This window comes from Podarcis bocagei (assembly GCF_964188305.1).
Source record: "Podarcis bocagei genome assembly, chromosome: 8".
Lineage (NCBI taxonomy): Eukaryota > Metazoa > Chordata > Lepidosauria > Squamata > Lacertidae > Podarcis > Podarcis bocagei.
In genome coordinates this window covers 85,622,573-85,639,952 of record NC_138133.1, presented here as the reverse complement: position 1 = coordinate 85,639,952, position 17,380 = coordinate 85,622,573, and the positions used below count along the sequence as shown (strand labels likewise).

Sequence of the window (17,380 nt, the reverse complement as noted above, 5' to 3'; positions counted from 1 at the left end):
TAAGGCATTCAAAGTGTGTGTAAAGGTTCCCTTCTGCCAGCCAAATCTACTTTCCCACCCCAGCCTACATCTTTCCCCAGCAGCTCCAACTGCAAGCTCAGAGCTCCCTGAATACATTAAATGAATGTATGAATACAATGGACCCAGGCTTCATCCATAGTCGTATACTATCTAGATTTAGAAAATAAGAATAATAATAAGGAGTTCATCAAGTCCATCCATCTGTTCAAGACTGAGATTCTATGCACACTCTGAAATCAATAGCCAGCACTGAGCACAGGTCAAGAAGGTTACAGACAGAAAGTTTGTAAATTGGGAACTAGATTGTGTCATCAGAATCACAGTGATAAAGACATATTTTGGCAATATTTTTGAGCCATCATAACTGAGTTTCCAAAGAGATCTCCCCTGCCTCTCCAGGGTTTTCATCCTCTTTGAAAACATTCTGGAATGTGGCTTTCATGCTCTGCCTACACCTGCCTCTCTTCTGTCTTCCAACCAGGAAATAAATCAAAGGGTTAATACAGCTATTCAGACAGGTGAGTAGATAGATATATTGAAAGAAAAAAGGAGGTACCGAATGAAGAAAATAAAGAGTGATGGCAACGGCATTGAGTGGAAAAGAAAAAATGATGAAGAAGAAGAGAGCAAGCAGGACAATAATTAGAAGTTTCCCCCTCCTCCTCTGGTGTGATTTAAAGCAGACCCTGATGAAAAGGATCAGAGTGGAGACAGTCATGAGTGGGAGGCAAAGGAAGCCATTCACAATAAGATGAATGCCCACTATGGTAGACACGTTTAAATCAGCCAGAAAGAGAGTGAAGTGAATTGCAGGGGAAATAGAAGAAAGTACCCATATTGAGGCACAAATATATTTGGACATATTTGGTGGTCGGTGGCATCGATGCCAAAGTGGGAAAAGGACAGCCACACACCTATCAATGCTGATGGCTGTCAGTAGAAGTTGACCAGCGGTGTACATAAATAGGAAAATCAAGAAAAGCATGTAATCTGCAAGGGAAGTGGAGAAGTCTGCTACCACTATCAAACATATTATATGAATAAAAACAACGGTGAGTAAACCAAAGTCAGCTATGGAGAGGTTCAGGATGTAAGTGGTCAAAGGAGTCCTCTTAATGCAGAAGCCAAGCAGCCAGATGACAGTCCCATTCCCCAAAAGCCCCAAAATGCAGAGTAAAAAGTAGCTGATATTCAATATATACTGTTCTAATGTCAATCCTGAATCAATGTGGCTATTGTTAGAGAGAACAGTTCCATTGTCCGTTTCATAATATTCCTCTCCAGCATTCATTAGAGACAGTGATGGGAGGGTGTAATTGATCTAGTGATTTTTCTTTTCTACTTTGTCCGGTGTTTTCCTGCTGGAAGAATTTAGAGAATGGTAGAATTAGTCTTTATTAACGGAAATAAGGAAATACAGAGCTGAAATTTTTCAAATTAGTCTTTCATGCTTTTATAGCTATTATGGAGTGGGTGGTTAAGGTGAAATGACTTGCTCTTTAATTGCCAGCTAAAGGGGCCAGTGGGGCTTGCAGCTACCTGAATATATTTGGGGTTTCAGAGAGTCTCTATGATAGGGTTCCCATATTCCCCAAAGTAAAAATGCTTCCGAGGGCAAGGAGCATAGCTCTGTGGTGCAACATCTGCCTCCTGTGTTGAAGGGTTCCATCCCTGACACCCTTGTCTGAAACCCTTGAGAAGTGCTGTCAGCCAGAGTCACACAACCATAGAATCTTAGAGTTGGAAGGGACCAAGGGTTATCTAGTCCAACCCCCAGCAATGAAACAATGTAAAGCCATACTGGGGAAGTTGGAAAGAGCCAAAGTGGCATTGTGATTCCAATTTTGGAGTAAGATCTGGGAGACCAGCCATCAAATTGCCACACAGACATAAAACTCACTGGATAACCTCAAACCAGAGTTCCTCAGCCTGACCTATCTCACAGGCTTGTTGTGAGGATAAAAAGAGGAGCAAGACGAACCATGTATACCACCTTGAACGCCTTGGAGGAAAGGTGGGTATAAATAAATAAATAGACTAAATTTTAGGAGGCAGCTTCCTATACTTTTCTGTTCCTAAAACCTTATACAGAATCTTTCACAGCTGTGTTATCTTTTTACCTTTTAACCCCAGGGGTTGAAGCTGTGCTTGTCAATCATCATCATCATCATCATCATCATCATCATCATCATCGATGCTTAATTCTGCCACACCAATTACTTGTCTTTCTGCTCTTGCAAGTGAAGAATTTCTAATGAGCTTTTTGCTTACCTGTGACTAATGTTCAATCAGATATTGAGATAGAGAGAGAGAGAGAAACAAAATAAGTAATCCTGTGCTGGAAGGTTTGCAGACACCAATGCAACTCTCGAGTCTTGAGGAAGCATTCGATGCATTTAAGAGCTCATGACAAGATTTGCTGGAATGTGCCTGCTTGCCTTCATTTATGCTTAATCAGTTTGCCAGTGTCATGTGACACTGTCAATATAGTCTTTAGGGGATTGTGAACATGCACACTAACAGCTCCATTTGTAAAATATACAAAAGTGCTTTGAAAGGCTCCATTACTCTTCAAAAGCCTCCAAGTAAGTTATAAGCACTGCGAAGCACTTTGCTCCCCACGCAGGAGATTTCCCAAACAGCCAGGGAAGGAGAGCCCAGCTAATTGGCTGGAAAGAGCAGGATGATGGTACAGTAGGGATACAGAACCTTTTTCCAGCAAGAGGATCTCATTCTTTTCTGGGAAACCTCCTAGAAGGGAATACTTATAGCCAATCTACTCCCACTTGTAAGCAGAGAGTTCTTTTTGGATAAAAGTAGGATGCTTGATATTTCTCAAGCTTCTTTGCTCCCAGATGCAAGCTACACAAATTCTATGCATGGCAGGAGAGAGTGCAGGAAGGTAAGGAAGGCCCTTCTCATGGCAGAATTGGGGTGAATGGGAAAGATGAAGGCAGGAAAAGGTGCAGCAAGGGTTTGTGAGTACATTTGCACCTCTGCTTCAGGCAGTAAAATGTCTTGCGCCAGCACTAACACATCACATCCTTTCTTCTTGCTCCCCCCCCCTCTTTGGTGTCCACACATATTTCTTATCCTTCATGCTGCTCCTCAAAGGCAGCCTTTATGGTGAAGCTTCTGGACTCCTTTGTATTCATCTCTCCTTCAGTCTCTGTTGGTATCCAGCCCAACCATACACACATCCATTCTCAAGCCATCCGTACGTTCAAAACTCTGAATAAATAAATAAATATAGAAAACTGCCTTGTGCAAGGCTAGACTGCTTTTCTACCTAGTTCACATTGCGGACACTGACCAGCAGGGATATAGGCAGGAATCAATCCTGTCCCTACCTGGAGCTGCCACTGAGTGAATCCTTTCTGCACACTAAGTCAAAGCTCTGCAGATGAACAAGAGCCCTCAAAACACCTGCAAGCATAAAGTGCATATGTCTCTGGAGACTTTGATAAGTGTTTTCTTTTCTTCTTTCTTTGTAATAGGTTCATTTCCTGAACACACAGGAGATTGTTGAAGTATCTGGACTGAGAAAATAGAAACCTCCCCATGAATAACTGGAACAATAACTAGCGGATATGAACATTTTAACAGGATATGAATTAGCCCTACCTGGCAGAGACTGAATCTGGAATCTTCTGCATGCAAACCACTCAGCCTCAGATTTTGGATACAAAACTCTATGTATACCTCTCTAACATACATTGAACTAGTTGCAGATAGGTAGCCGTGTTGGTCTGCTATAGTCAAAATAAAAAAAAATTCCTTCCAGTAGCACCTTAAAGACCAACTAAGTTAGTTCTTGGTATGAGCTTTAGTGTGCATGCACACTTCTTCCGAAGAAGTGTGCATGCACACGAAAGCTCATACCAAGAACTAACTTAGTTGGTCTTTAAGGTGCTACTGGAAGGAATTTTTTTTATTTATACATTGAACTGTGATTTCTATGGCAGGATATGAGAGGTTATTCTTTTGTTCCATTAGATTCCCAATGAAAACCTGCAGTTTACTGTTGATTTGGGCGAAACATCCGCAGGGTCTTTGAAGGGACATTCAACAGCCTAGTGTTAGACCTTAAGCTACTAAGGTGATCAGGCACTGTAATCTCCAGAACTCATTCTTTCCTAGCCTGCCACTTGGGATCCCTATGATTATGTTCATGTCAGTGTACAAAATGCTTGCTAATTATCCCACTGAGCAGTGGCTCTCCTGCCACCCTTGCATGTTAAGTATGTCCACATACCTGTGAGAATCTGTGGCTCAGATATCATGGGCAGGATGAAGCAGGAGTAACAGTGTTCTGTGGTGGGGAAAGTAGGCAATCAAAGGATTTGCAGGAATCAATGCAATCCCCAACTTGCAAGGAAAACTTGTAAGTCTGACCAAGTTGAATTCAATATGTCCTGTAAATTACCCTCTTCTCTTTGTCTGTGCTTAATCACTTTGCCAACATCTTGTGACAAGAAGAAACTGTTTCTTTACTGGTGATCAAGTTAGCCATCAGCAAAATTAGGACGAGGTTGTTGTTGTCTTAAGTCTCACTGTTTCAGAAAGTACTCTTGATAAAAGGTGGTTTCCAAGTCATTGGGGAGCGGGAAGCAGTTAACAACTCTGTGACTTGATAGAGTGATATTCATTTATTGATTAATAGCATAGTATGCTTCTATCTTTCCATGCTCATCTTGATTAACATAACACAGTGGTACCTCGGGTTAAGTACTTAATTCATTCCAGAGGTCCGTTCCTAGCCTGAAACTGTTCTTAACCTGAAGCACCACTTTAGCTAATGGGGCCTCCTGCTGCTACCGTGCCGCCTGAGCACAATTTCTGTTCTCATCCTGAAGCAACGTTCTTAACCCGAGGTACTATTTCTGGATTAGCAGAGTCTGTAACCTGAAGCATATGTAACCCGAAGTGTATGTAACCCAAGGTACCACTTTAATCTATATACAAAAAAGTACAAAAACACAGGGCATATTGCAGCCAATGGTTACAGGAACATAAGAGCAATGAGAAGTTTCTTCTGGAAAAATTTAACACCAATTGAGAGAGAGAGGTTTCAGAATGAGACAGGTTTAACAGTGGTTAAGAAGGGTTGAAGTGAAAAAAGATTTGGAAATTTGGTCAAACTTGAAGCTTTCACTGCTAGGCTATATTGCTGCGATAAAAATGAATGTATTGCCTAGAATGTTGTTTTTGTTTCAAACATTGCAAATTGTGGACAAAATGGACTGTTTCAAGAAGTGGCAGAGAGATATTTCTAGATTTGTCTGGCAGGGCAAGAAGCCCAGAATAAAATTTAAAATACTAACAGATGCAAAGGAAAGAGGTGGATTTGCCCTGCCGGACTTGAAACTTTACTATGAATCAGCAGCTTTTTGCTGGTTGAAAGAATGGCTGCTTCTTGAAAATGCAGACATTTTGGATTTAGAAGGTTTTAACAATGTATTTGGATGGCATGCATATTTGTGGTATGATAAGGTCAAAGCGCATAAAGCATTTAAAAACCATATTGTCAGGAAAGCATTGCTTAATGTTTGGATAAGATATAAGGATTTATTGGAAAATAACACCCCAAGGTGGCTGTCACCGATCGAAGCGAAAGCCCTGAAAAAGCTCAATATGGAGGTCAAATGGCCGAAATATTGGGAAATATTGGAACAAGATGGAGATAGATTGAAATTGCAGAGTTTTGAAAAACTAAAGAACAAAGTGTGTGATTGGCTTCATTATTATCAGATAATGGAGGCATATAAATTGGACAAGAAAATTGGCTTCCAGGTGGAAAAATCAAAATTAGAAACAGAACTGTTAGAACCTAAAACTAAGACTTTGTCAAAGATGTATAACTTGCTGTTGAAATGGAATACTCAGGATGAAACGGGGAAATCTGCTATCATTAAATGGGCACAGGATGTTGGACATAACATTATGTTTGCTGACTGGGAACAGTTGTGGACCACAGGTATGAAATTTACGGCATGTAATGCCCTAAGAGAGAATATTATGAAAATGATATACAGGTGGTACATAACCCCAGTCAAGCTTGCAAAAATCTACCATTCGCCCGATAACAAATGTTGGAAATGTAAAGAAACTGAAGGTACATTCTTTCACCTTTGGTGGACGTGCCCAAGGATTAAGGCTTTCTGGGAGATGATATATCATGAATTGAAAAAGGTATTTAAATATACCTTCTTGGGACTTCCGGGGTGGCGCCTCCGGTGATGGCGGACTCCCTCTGAACTGGAAGGACAAGCTCCCCAAGAAACGGGTCTTTCCTGTTGCGGCGTAGTGGGGACCCTTCTGAAAATCACAGGCGAATGAAGCCTGTGACCATGGGACTCGGCGGGACCTTTATCGCCCCCCAACCCATTAAGGAACCCAGAAACGGGCTCCGAAGTGAAGAGGGGAAAGTGGCACGGTGCTGTGAGTCAATTGCTTTTTCTGCGGAGCGAAGCCGCACAGCCGTTGCAGGAGAGCACTGCCTTTTTCCTGGGACAATTTGGCATTGAAAATAACTAACCGTGAGTACTGGAACGCTAAATACCTGAATTTTAAACAAGCATTGGCGAAATAAAAGGAACTTGGACTCAAAAATTTACCCTAATTTGCTACTGAAACGGAAAGGGCTAAACAGGAAGTCACAAAGCAAAGACAATGTAAACTAGAGCCTTAAAAATCACTTTTAAAGGATTGTCTTTCACCATTCAAAATTGCGGAACCCACCCTTCGGAAGCAGGAGAAGAAGGGGGATTTTTACTGAGTTGTTTAAACCTGCGGAAATAAAGTTAAAGTAAAGTAACTTTCCACTGTCCCGACCCTGGAGCGGGGTGTCAGATTTGACGTTTGAAGCTCATTGACCAGAAATAAATGCTTTGACAGATAGTTAAAAGGAGGGAAACATTGCGATTCCATTGTTTCCTTTCGCTTTTTTAAAAAAGAACAAATATGGACAAAATATCTTAAAGAAGAAACTCTGTTGCTATTGTTCTCAAGGAAAAGAACAATCAGAAGTCTCTCCCCCTAGAGGGGAACTATGAAATTGTAACTAAATCCTGGGAACTTGCAGCGATTTACTGATTACAACTGTGGGAAAGAGTTTTGTGACCTTGCAGGACAATGCCTTCAGAAGCACTGTTGGGTGCTTTCTGTAATATAAGTGCCCTATTGGACCAGTTAAGTCAGAAGATGGATTTTATGACAAAAGCTGCCAGTGCCTTTGATCAGGTAGTGGAAAATTATATGGAGCCCACTCAGGAACTAAAACAGGAGTGTGCCACGTCAGAACAACAGAAAGAAGAGGACCCTGCTGAATCTGGGACGCCAGAGATGGAGGGACTCTCGGCCCAGCAGGAAAGTGAGCTTTTGGATTTGGCAAATGAACTTGGAAAAAACCAGACTTTGAAAGATAAAGTTTGGATTGAACTGGAAATGGGGGGTTGGATTGACCACCCTATGCAGGGATGTTTGGACTTTCTGAGTCTGGAAATGGGTCGCCAGAGGTTTGGAGCTGTTGGGACTTCCAATTTTGGAGGGAATCTGAAATATGCTTTAAAACATTATATGGAGCTTAGTCTGGACTATGAGAAAGGGGCTGATTTGTTGAAAAGGGTCAAAGACACTACAAAGCTGGAGTTCCCATGAGTGAAAGGAAAATATGAAGAAGAGCTGCGAAAGGGACATGGAAGAGATTTGAAGGCCTCGGATATTAGGGCACCAGGTTAATGTGCCAGACTAATGGGAAAAAGAAAAGACTGACAACCCCGGGACCGGGGGGAGGAGACGCTGGAAGAAGATTGGATTGCTTTTATTCTATTGTATTTTCTTTTTTGCATTATTATTACTAGGAATGTTTGATGAATGTTGGGAAAATGTTGAAATGAAATTATTTGGCTCTTGCTAAAATGTTTAAAGAATTTGGTAAAAAGGTAATGGTTATGAGAAGTTGGTAAAAAAGATTTAAGTTTTAAGCTTTAAGGTTGTTGCTATAAGACAAAACGAGAATAGAGTAAGGTAACGTAATGATAAAATATTATGAATTATGGATTTAAGTTTTAAGCATTAAGGTTTTCTATAAGATAAGATGATAATAGAGTAAGGTAAAGTAATGACAGAATATTATGAACTTTCAAAAGGATTTGCTGTGACAATTATTAATCAAGATACAAGAAATGGGAGGAGGAGGAGGTCATGGAAAGAAGGTAATGGAAATTGGAGAATTTGAAAAGGATGGTTCTATTTTTTTCTTCTTCTTATGTTTTTCTTTTTTTCTTTTTTGTAACTTTGTTTTTTTTTGTGTGTATTTTTTTTAAAAAAATCATTTGTTTCAATAATTATATATATATATATATATATATATATATATATATATATATATATATATATATATGCTTTCGTAGATTTTCACGGGTACAGGAATGCAGGTTTTGGTGTTTTCGGGTATCTTCCCGTGTAAGAGTTGGGGTGTCTAGGCGACGTTTCGACGAGGTCTCACTCGTCATCTTCAGGCTGGTGCTTTCGGCTTCTTGTTACTAGAACAGAGCAGGATCTCAGTGTTTGAGTTCCTATAAATACTGTTGAGGGGGTGTGGTGTATAGCCTCCAACGTTCTGGGCAGAGAGGAAGTTCCCTGGTTATTGTGCCTTTTCTTCTTTTGTTCATTAATTACTTGAGGGATATCTTGAGTGATTTCTTGAGTGATATTCTGAGTACCACTTAGGAGGGTCATTAGGTGTGGATTAGTTGCTAAAGCTTTCGTGTCTTGACCTCTTGAGCTTGTGAAGAGTTTTTCTGAGTTTTTCTGAGAAGAGTTTTTCTGAGAAGATGGCTGTACTGCACTTAGTTGAGCTCTGGCTTGGCTTCGTGTATAGGGGCGAGCTGTGGTTTTGTGCCCTGTGCCAGCCAGATCTGTGTAGGGATTGCAGGGGGGTGCAGCATCCGGAGGTGCCACTATGGTTTGGCTACTGGATGGTATCTGTAATTTATCTGTGGAGAGGGTCTGGGTTTGGGTCTGGTGTGGTTGATTGGAGATGGCGTTCTGTGTGCCTCTGGTTCTGGTGTCGGTTTTTGTGGGGAGGGCTAATTTCCAGATGTCTGGCAGGCGGGACGTGTCGTCACGCTTGTTCATGTTGTGAGGGTGTTTCTCTATCTCGATGGCTTCCATGATTATTCTCTTGTGGTGATGTTCCATGTTAAAGAGCAATTTGGAATCTGCAAAATTAATTTCGTGTCCTGTTTCTTTCATGTGTTGGTAAAGAGAGGAAGTTTTTTCTTCTTTTTTGACGGCATTCTTGTGTTCTGCGATACGTGCATTTATTCGTCTGTTTGTTTGTCCAATGTACGTGGCTGGGCAGACTTTGCAGGGTATTTCATAGACCCCTTGGTTTTCTAACTGGATTTTATCTTTTGGGTTTCTGAGGATATTGGCTATTTTTTGGTTGGTGCAAAAGGCTGTTTTGATATTGTGTTTATGGAGGATTTTGCTAATTTTATCTGTGGTGCCCTTGATATAAGGAAGGAGGGCCCTCCTTCCTTATATCAAGGGCACCACAGATAAAATTAGCAAAATCCTCCATAAACACAATATCAAAACAGCCTTTTGCACCAACCAAAAAATAGCCAATATCCTCAGAAACCCAAAAGATAAAATCCAGTTAGAAAACCAAGGGGTCTATGAAATACCCTGCAAAGTCTGCCCAGCCACGTACATTGGACAAACAAACAGACGAATAAATGCACGTATCGCAGAACACAAGAATGCCGTCAAAAAAGAAGAAAAAACTTCCTCTCTTTACCAACACATGAAAGAAACAGGACACGAAATTAATTTTGCAGATTCCAAATTGCTCTTTAACATGGAACATCACCACAAGAGAATAATCATGGAAGCCATCGAGATAGAGAAACACCCTCACAACATGAACAAGCGTGACGACACGTCCCGCCTGCCAGACATCTGGAAATTAGCCCTCCCCACAAAAACCGACACCAGAACCAGAGGCACACAGAACGCCATCTCCAATCAACCACACCAGACCCAAACCCAGACCCTCTCCACAGATAAATTACAGATACCATCCAGTAGCCAAACCATAGTGGCACCTCCGGATGCTGCACCCCCCTGCAATCCCTACACAGATCTGGCTGGCACAGGGCACAAAACCACAGCTCGCCCCTATACACGAAGCCAAGCCAGAGCTCAACTAAGTGCAGTACAGCCATCTTCTCAGAAAAACTCTTCTCAGAAAAACTCAGAAAAACTCTTCACAAGCTCAAGAGGTCAAGACACGAAAGCTTTAGCAACTAATCCACACCTAATGACCCTCCTAAGTGGTACTCAGAATATCACTCAAGAAATCACTCAAGATATCCCTCAAGTAATTAATGAACAAAAGAAGAAAAGGCACAATAACCAGGGAACTTCCTCTCTGCCCAGAACGTTGGAGGCTATACACCACACCCCCTCAACAGTATTTATAGGAACTCAAACACTGAGATCCTGCTCTGTTCTAGTAACAAGAAGCCGAAAGCACCAGCCTGAAGATGACGAGTGAGACCTCGTCGAAACGTCGCCTAGACACCCCAACTCTTACACGGGAAGATACCCGAAAACACCAAAACCTGCATATATATATATATATATACACACACACACACCTTCCTTAAGAAACCAGAGGCCTTTCTCCTTTTTAAAAAATAATATTTATTCAAAGTTTAAGGTTTCAAAAAGAAAAAAGAACAATACATAATATAAAAAAGAATACAACAATAACAGAAAAAGAGAGAGAGAGAGAAAAAGATATAAAAATACATTCAGTTAAAAAAAGATTTTATAAAAAGGAAAAAAGAACAGATTAAACCTTTACATAGCTTTCTTCCTTTACTTATTTCCTTGACCTCCTCACACCTCCCAATTTTGTATTCTAATTCAAATCGTTTTTTCAGCAAATCCTTCCAACCTTATTTTCATTTAAATAATTTAATTTAAGATAATATAATTTAACATCAACTCTTTCATCACATTCATCAACTCATTTTTCCTTAATCCTTTATCTCATATCTACCAAAACTACCTAATTTTCTTTTTCCAACACCTTTCTAACAGTCCTTAATTTTACAGTATTTTTGAAGATATACTTTAAATTTTTTCCAATCCTCTTCCACCGACTCTTCTCCTTGGTCCCGGATTCTGCCAGTCATCTCAGCCAGTTCCATATAGTCCATCACTTTCGTCTGCCATTCTTCTCGGGTGGGTAATTCTTGTGTCTTCCAATACTTTCCGATGAGTATTCTTGCTGCTGTTGTGGTGTACATAAAAAAAGTTCTATCCTCCCTTCGCACCAATTGGCCGACCAAGCCCAGGAGGAAAGCCTCTGGTTTCTTCTGGAAGGTATATTTAAATACCTTTTTCATTTCATTATAAATCATCTCCCAGAAGGCCTTAATCCTTGGGCATGTCCACCAAAGATGAAAGAATGTGCCCCCCGTCTCTTTACATTTCCAACATTTGTTATCGGGCAGATGGTAAATTTTTGCCAGCTTGACTGGGGTTAAGTGCCACCTGTAAATCATTTTCATTATATTTTCTCTTAAAGCATTACAAGCCATATACTTAATACCTGTGGTCCATAACTGCTCCCAATCAACAAACATAATATTATGCCCAACATCTTGTGCCCATTTAATCATAACAGATTTAACCGTTTCATCTTGTGTATTCCATTTCAACAGCAAGTTATACATTCTTGATAAATTCTTAGTTTTAGGATCTAACAATTCTGTTTCCAATTTTGACTTTTCCACCTGAAAACCAATTTTCTTATCTAAATTATAAACCTCCCTTATTTGATAGTAATGAAGCCAGTCTCGTACTTTAGTCTTTAAATTGTCATAGCTCTGCAGCTTTAATCTATCTCCGTCTTGTTCTAAAATTTCCCAGTATTTTGGCCAGTTTGTCTCCATATTGATTTTTTTCAGAGCCTTAGCGTCCATTGGTGACAGCCACCTTGGTGTTTTACCTTCCAGCAAATCCTTATATCTCACCCAAACATTAAACAATGCTTTCCTAACAATATGGTTTTTAAAAGCTTTGTGTGCTTTGACCTTGTCATACCACAGATATGCATGCCATCCAAAAACATTATTAAAACCTTCTAAGTCCAAAACGTCCGTGTTTTCAAGAAGCAGCCAGTCTTTCAGCCAACAAAATGTGGATGATTCATAATAAAGTTTAAGGTCTGGCAGGGCAAATCCCCCTCTTTCTTTAGCACCAGTTAAAATCTTAAATTTTATTCGAAGTTTCTTGCCCTGCCAGACAAATCTCGAGATATCTCTCTGCCATTTCTTGAAACAGTCCATCTTGTCCAAAATTTGCAATGTTTGGAACAGAAACAACATCCTAGGCAATACATTCATCTTTATCGCAGCAATTCGGCCCAGCATTGATAACTTCAATTTTGACCATATTTCTAAATCATTTTTCACTTCCATCCAACATTTTTCATAATTATCTTTAAATAAATTCACATTTTTAGCAGTCATATGGACCCCTAGATACTTAACTTTCTTGACCAATGTTAATCCTGTCTCCTTCTGAAACCTCTCTTTCTCAATCTCTGTTAAATTCTTCTCTAACACCTTAGTTTTCAACTTATTCAGCTTAAATCCCGCAACTTGACCAAATTCTTGAATTAATTGCAATACTCTTTTGGTACTGGATTCTGGCTCCTGTAATGTCAAAACCAAATCATCAGCAAAAGCTTTCGATTTATACTGTTTAGCTCTGAGTTGTATACCTTTAACCAATTGGTCCTTTCTAATCATATTGAGCAAAACCTCCAGGACCGAGATAAAAAGCAGTGGGGAGATTGGGCAGCCCTGTCGTGTTCCTTTCTCAATCTTAAACTCTTCTGAAACTATGTTATTCACAATTAATTTTGCCTTTTGTTCTGAATATATTGCACCTATACCGTTTTCAAAACCTTGGCCTACCCCCATTCCCTGTAAATTTTTCTTCATAAAACTCCAAGAAATATTATCAAAGGCTTTCTCCGCGTCCACAAATATCAAAACTGCTTTAGTATTGATATTCACTTGTAATTTTTCCAAAATATTAATTATGTTCCTTGTGTTGTGTTGTGTTTGTGTGACAAATGTCTCCCCGGGAGAAAGCCCGCTTGATCTTTATGGATTTCTTCTACCAGCACCATTTTAAATCTTTTAGCCATAATTTCTGCAAAAAATTTGTAATCCACATTAAGTAAAGATATGGGACGGTAGTTCTTAAGCTGTATCTTTTCCGCTTCTGTTTTCGGTACCAGTGTAATATAAGCTTCTTTCCACGACTCGGGTGCCTTCCCCCCCCCCCCCAATATTTTATTGCAAACTTCCTTCAAAGGCTGTATTAACCATTCTTTCAAAGATTTATAATATTTTGCAGTCAAACCATCCGGCCCTGGAGATTTGCCCAATTTCATATTCTGAATGGCTCCTTCCACCTCTTGGTCAGTTATTTTGTAGTTTAACATTAATTTACTCTCTTGAGAGATTTTTTGTAATCCATTTGTTCTCACGAATCGGTCAATGTCCATTTCTTTCTGAGTCTCCTGTGTATATAACTGTTTAAAGTACTTCTGAAAACACTTCCTGATCTCCACAGGATTCCAGAGGCCTTTCTCCTGGGCATAGTCGGCCAATTGGTGTTAAAGAAGAACAGAACTTTCTTTATGTATGCTACAACAGCAGCAAGAATACTCATCGCAAAGTATTGGAAGACACAAGATTTACCCACTCTGGAAGAATGGCAGATGAAAGTGATGGACTACATGGAATTGGCGGAAATGACTGGCAGAATCTGAGACCAGGGAGAAGAGTCGGTGGAAGAAGATTGGAGGAAATTTAAATACTATTTACAGAAATATTGCAAAATTAAGGAATGTTAGAATGATGTTGGATTGAAGTTAAGGGGTTTCTAGCAGTAATGGTTTAAAAGAATATGGAAAAATTGGATTTTTAATAGGTAAAAATTTAATGTTATAATATATTAAGATTAAACATCAGGATAATAAGGAGGGAAAGGAATTGCTGAACTAATAAATTGAACTGGAATACAAAAAAGGGAGGTATGAGGAGGTCCGGGAAACAAGTAAATGAAAGATAAGTGATGTAAAGATGGAATTATTTTTAACTGTTTTTTATTTCTTATTTCTTATTTTTTCTTTTTCATTATGTAATATTGTGAAAACGTTAATAAATATTTATGAGAAGTTTCTTCTGGAAAGTGGCAATTTCCTGTAGATTTTCCCCACTCCCAAATGTCACCCCCAGCTAACTACTCAAAACTCTGCCATTTTTTAAAACCTCCATTTTCCTCATATAAGATTCCCCCAAGGATGCAGCAGCCTCAAATATACCATTGCTTGAAGGTATTTAACTCAAACTGCTGCTTTATTTAAAATTGTCATTCCCCCCTCTCAGTTCCCTCCATCCCTGCTTTACTCAAATGTCTGCTGTTGTTTTAAGTCACCATATCCCCCCTGAAAACTGCCTCTTCTTTCATTGGTATCTCTTCTTGTTTCCATCTTTGGGCTAATAATATTCTTGCTGCAGTTGTTGCATATAAAAACAATGTTTGATCTTGCTTATGTATTTCTCTACCCACAATACCTAATAAGAAGGATTCTGGGTTGTTATTTTTTATAAATGTATATTTCAACATTTTTAAAAGTTCATTATATAGCATTTCCCAGAAAGCCTTCACCTCCTTACACACCCACCACATATGATTAAAGGTACCATCTTTTTCTTTACTTTTCCAACATTGGTTATTTGTTCCATATATTTTTGCTAGTTTCACTGGCGTTAAATGCCCATCCTTGCTTATAAAACCTAGCCGGGAAGGGCTGGGCGATGGGCTTCACGGTGTGGTGAATGCTTCTGTGAGGGAGCCTTCCCAGACCCACTAAAAGAGACGGTTATCAAACAGATTCTTAAAAAACCATCTTTAGATTTGGCCAATATGGCCAACTATCACACAGTCTCAAATCTTCCATTCCATCATGGGACTGAAACTGTCTTGTTTGCACTGGTCGATGATCTCTGGTAGGCTAGGGATAAAGGTGATAGCTGCTTCCTAGTTCTGCTGGATCTCTCAGCGGCTTTTGACACCATTGACCATAACATCCTTTTGGACCGTCTAGAGGAGCTGGAAGCTGGGGGCACTGTTATACTGTGGTTTCACTCCTTCCTCCTGGGCTGTGTTCAGAAGGTGGGGGGGGGATGAGTGTTCAGATCCCTGGGCTCTCACTTGTGGGGTGCCTCAGGGTTCTGTCCTCTCCCTCATGCTTTTCAACATTTACATGCAGCCACTGGGAGAAATCATCAGCGGGTTTGGGCTGGGTGTTCATCAGTATGCGGATGATACCCAGCTCTACCTCTTTCAAATCAGAACCAACGAAGGCAGTGAAGGTCCTGTGTAAGTGTCTGGAGGCGGTTAGAGAATGGATGGCAGCTAACAGACTGAGGTTGAATCCTGACAAGACAGAAGTACTGTTTTGGGGGGACAGGAGGTGGGCAGGTGTGGAGGACTCCCTGGTCCTGAAAGGTATAACTGTGCCCCTGAAGGACTAGGTGAGCAGCCTGGGAGTCATTCTATACTTAAAGCTGTCCATGGAGGTGCAGGTCAATTCTGTGTCCAGGGAGTAGCAGTTGATCAGATTGATCTGGTATGCAGGCTGAGACTCTACCTTCTCGTGGACTGTGTTGCCAGAGTTGTACATGATTTAGTTATCTCTTGCTTGGACTACTGCAAAGTGCTCTATGTGGGGCTACCTTTGAAGGTGACCAGGAAACTACAACTAATCCAGAATGTGGCTGCAAGACTGGTCACTGGGAGCAGACACCAAGACCACATAACACCAGTCTTGAAAGACCTACACTGGCTCCCAGTACATTTCGAGCACAATTCAAAATGTAGGTGCTGAACTTTAAAGCCCTAAACGGCCTCGGTCGTTACCTGAAGGAGAATCTCCACCCCCATCGTTTTGCCTGGACACCGAGGTCCAGTGTTGAGGGCCTTTTGGTGGTTCCCTCACTACGAGAAGCCAAGTTACAGGGAACCAGGCAGAGGCCCTTCTCAGTAGTGGCGCCCTCCCTGTGGAACGCCCTCCCACCAGATGTCAAAGAGAAAAACATCTACCAGACTTTTAGAAGACATCTGAAGGCAGCCCTGTTTAAGGAAGCTATTAATGATTAATAGACTATTGTATTTTAATATTCTGTTGGAAGCCGCACAGAGTGGCTGCAGAAACTCAGCCAGATGGACGGGGTATAAATAATAAGTTATTTTTTATTATTTGTATTATTTCATTACATTTTTTCTTTGAGCAAACTGCATGAAGTAAAATTTATTCCATCTTTCCACAATCTTTCCCAATCTTCTAGCTGTATGTTATGCCCAGTATCTTTTGCCCAATGTATCATTAAAGATTTAGCTTCTTCATCTTTTGTATGCCATTCCAAAAGTAACATACATTTTGACATCATTTTTACTTTATTACTTAATAAATCCAATTCAAACCTAGATCTTATATATTCACATCCTATTTTGGGGGGGTCTTCTTTAAACACTTCATTTATTTGATGATAATGCAGCCAGTCATTTACCAAGGTTTTTTATTTCCTTATAAGGTTTAAGTTTCCACTGGTCATCCATCACCAAATCTCCATAGGTGGCCCATCATTCCCCCCATATTTAACTTTTTTTAATAGTTGTTGCCTCTAACGTCAACAGCCACCATGGTGTTTTACATTCGATTAAGTCTTAAATCTATTCAGCAACTCATATATTGATTTTGAATTATGTGGTTCACAAAAGCTTTATGGACTTTTGCCTTCTCATAACAAAAATATGCATGTTACCCAAATCTCTTATCAAATCCTTCCAGATCTAATAGAGCTGTATTTTTTAACAATATCCAATTCCTTAATCAACAAAGGCAAGAAGCTTCGTAATACAATTTCAAATCTGATAGAGAGAAACCTCCTCTCTCTTTGGTATCTGTAAGTAATTTAAATTTTATTCTTAGTTTCTTTCCTTGCCAGATACGGTAAATCTTGGAATTACTTTTTGCCACGCTTTAAAATCATGAACACCATTTATAATCTCCTATGTCTTCCAACAGGGAAATACATGAAAGGGTTAACATAGCTGTTCAGGCAGGCACAAAAGTAGTCGTAATATAGGATCTAGGGAGGTTCTGAACTGAAAACAGAAGTGCTGTTGCATAAGGCATTCAAAGTGTGTGTAGAGGTTCCCTTCTGCCAGCCAAATCTACTTTCCGACCCCA

The 17,380-nt window shown here is 40.0% G+C and overlaps 1 protein-coding gene across 1 annotated transcript; it reads right to left on the bottom strand.

The window, feature by feature from the left end:
• Nucleotides 1–379: 379 nt before the first annotated feature.
• On the bottom strand, nt 380–15,811 carry LOC308593634 (mas-related G-protein coupled receptor member H-like; the record flags this gene model as incomplete). Its single annotated transcript, XM_081206083.1, has 2 exons — nt 380–1,342; nt 15,779–15,811. 2 exons carry the CDS (start codon nt 15,809–15,811, stop codon nt 380–382), a joined length of 996 nt encoding a protein of 331 aa, XP_081062209.1.
• Between the last annotated feature and the right edge of the window lie 1,569 nt (nt 15,812–17,380).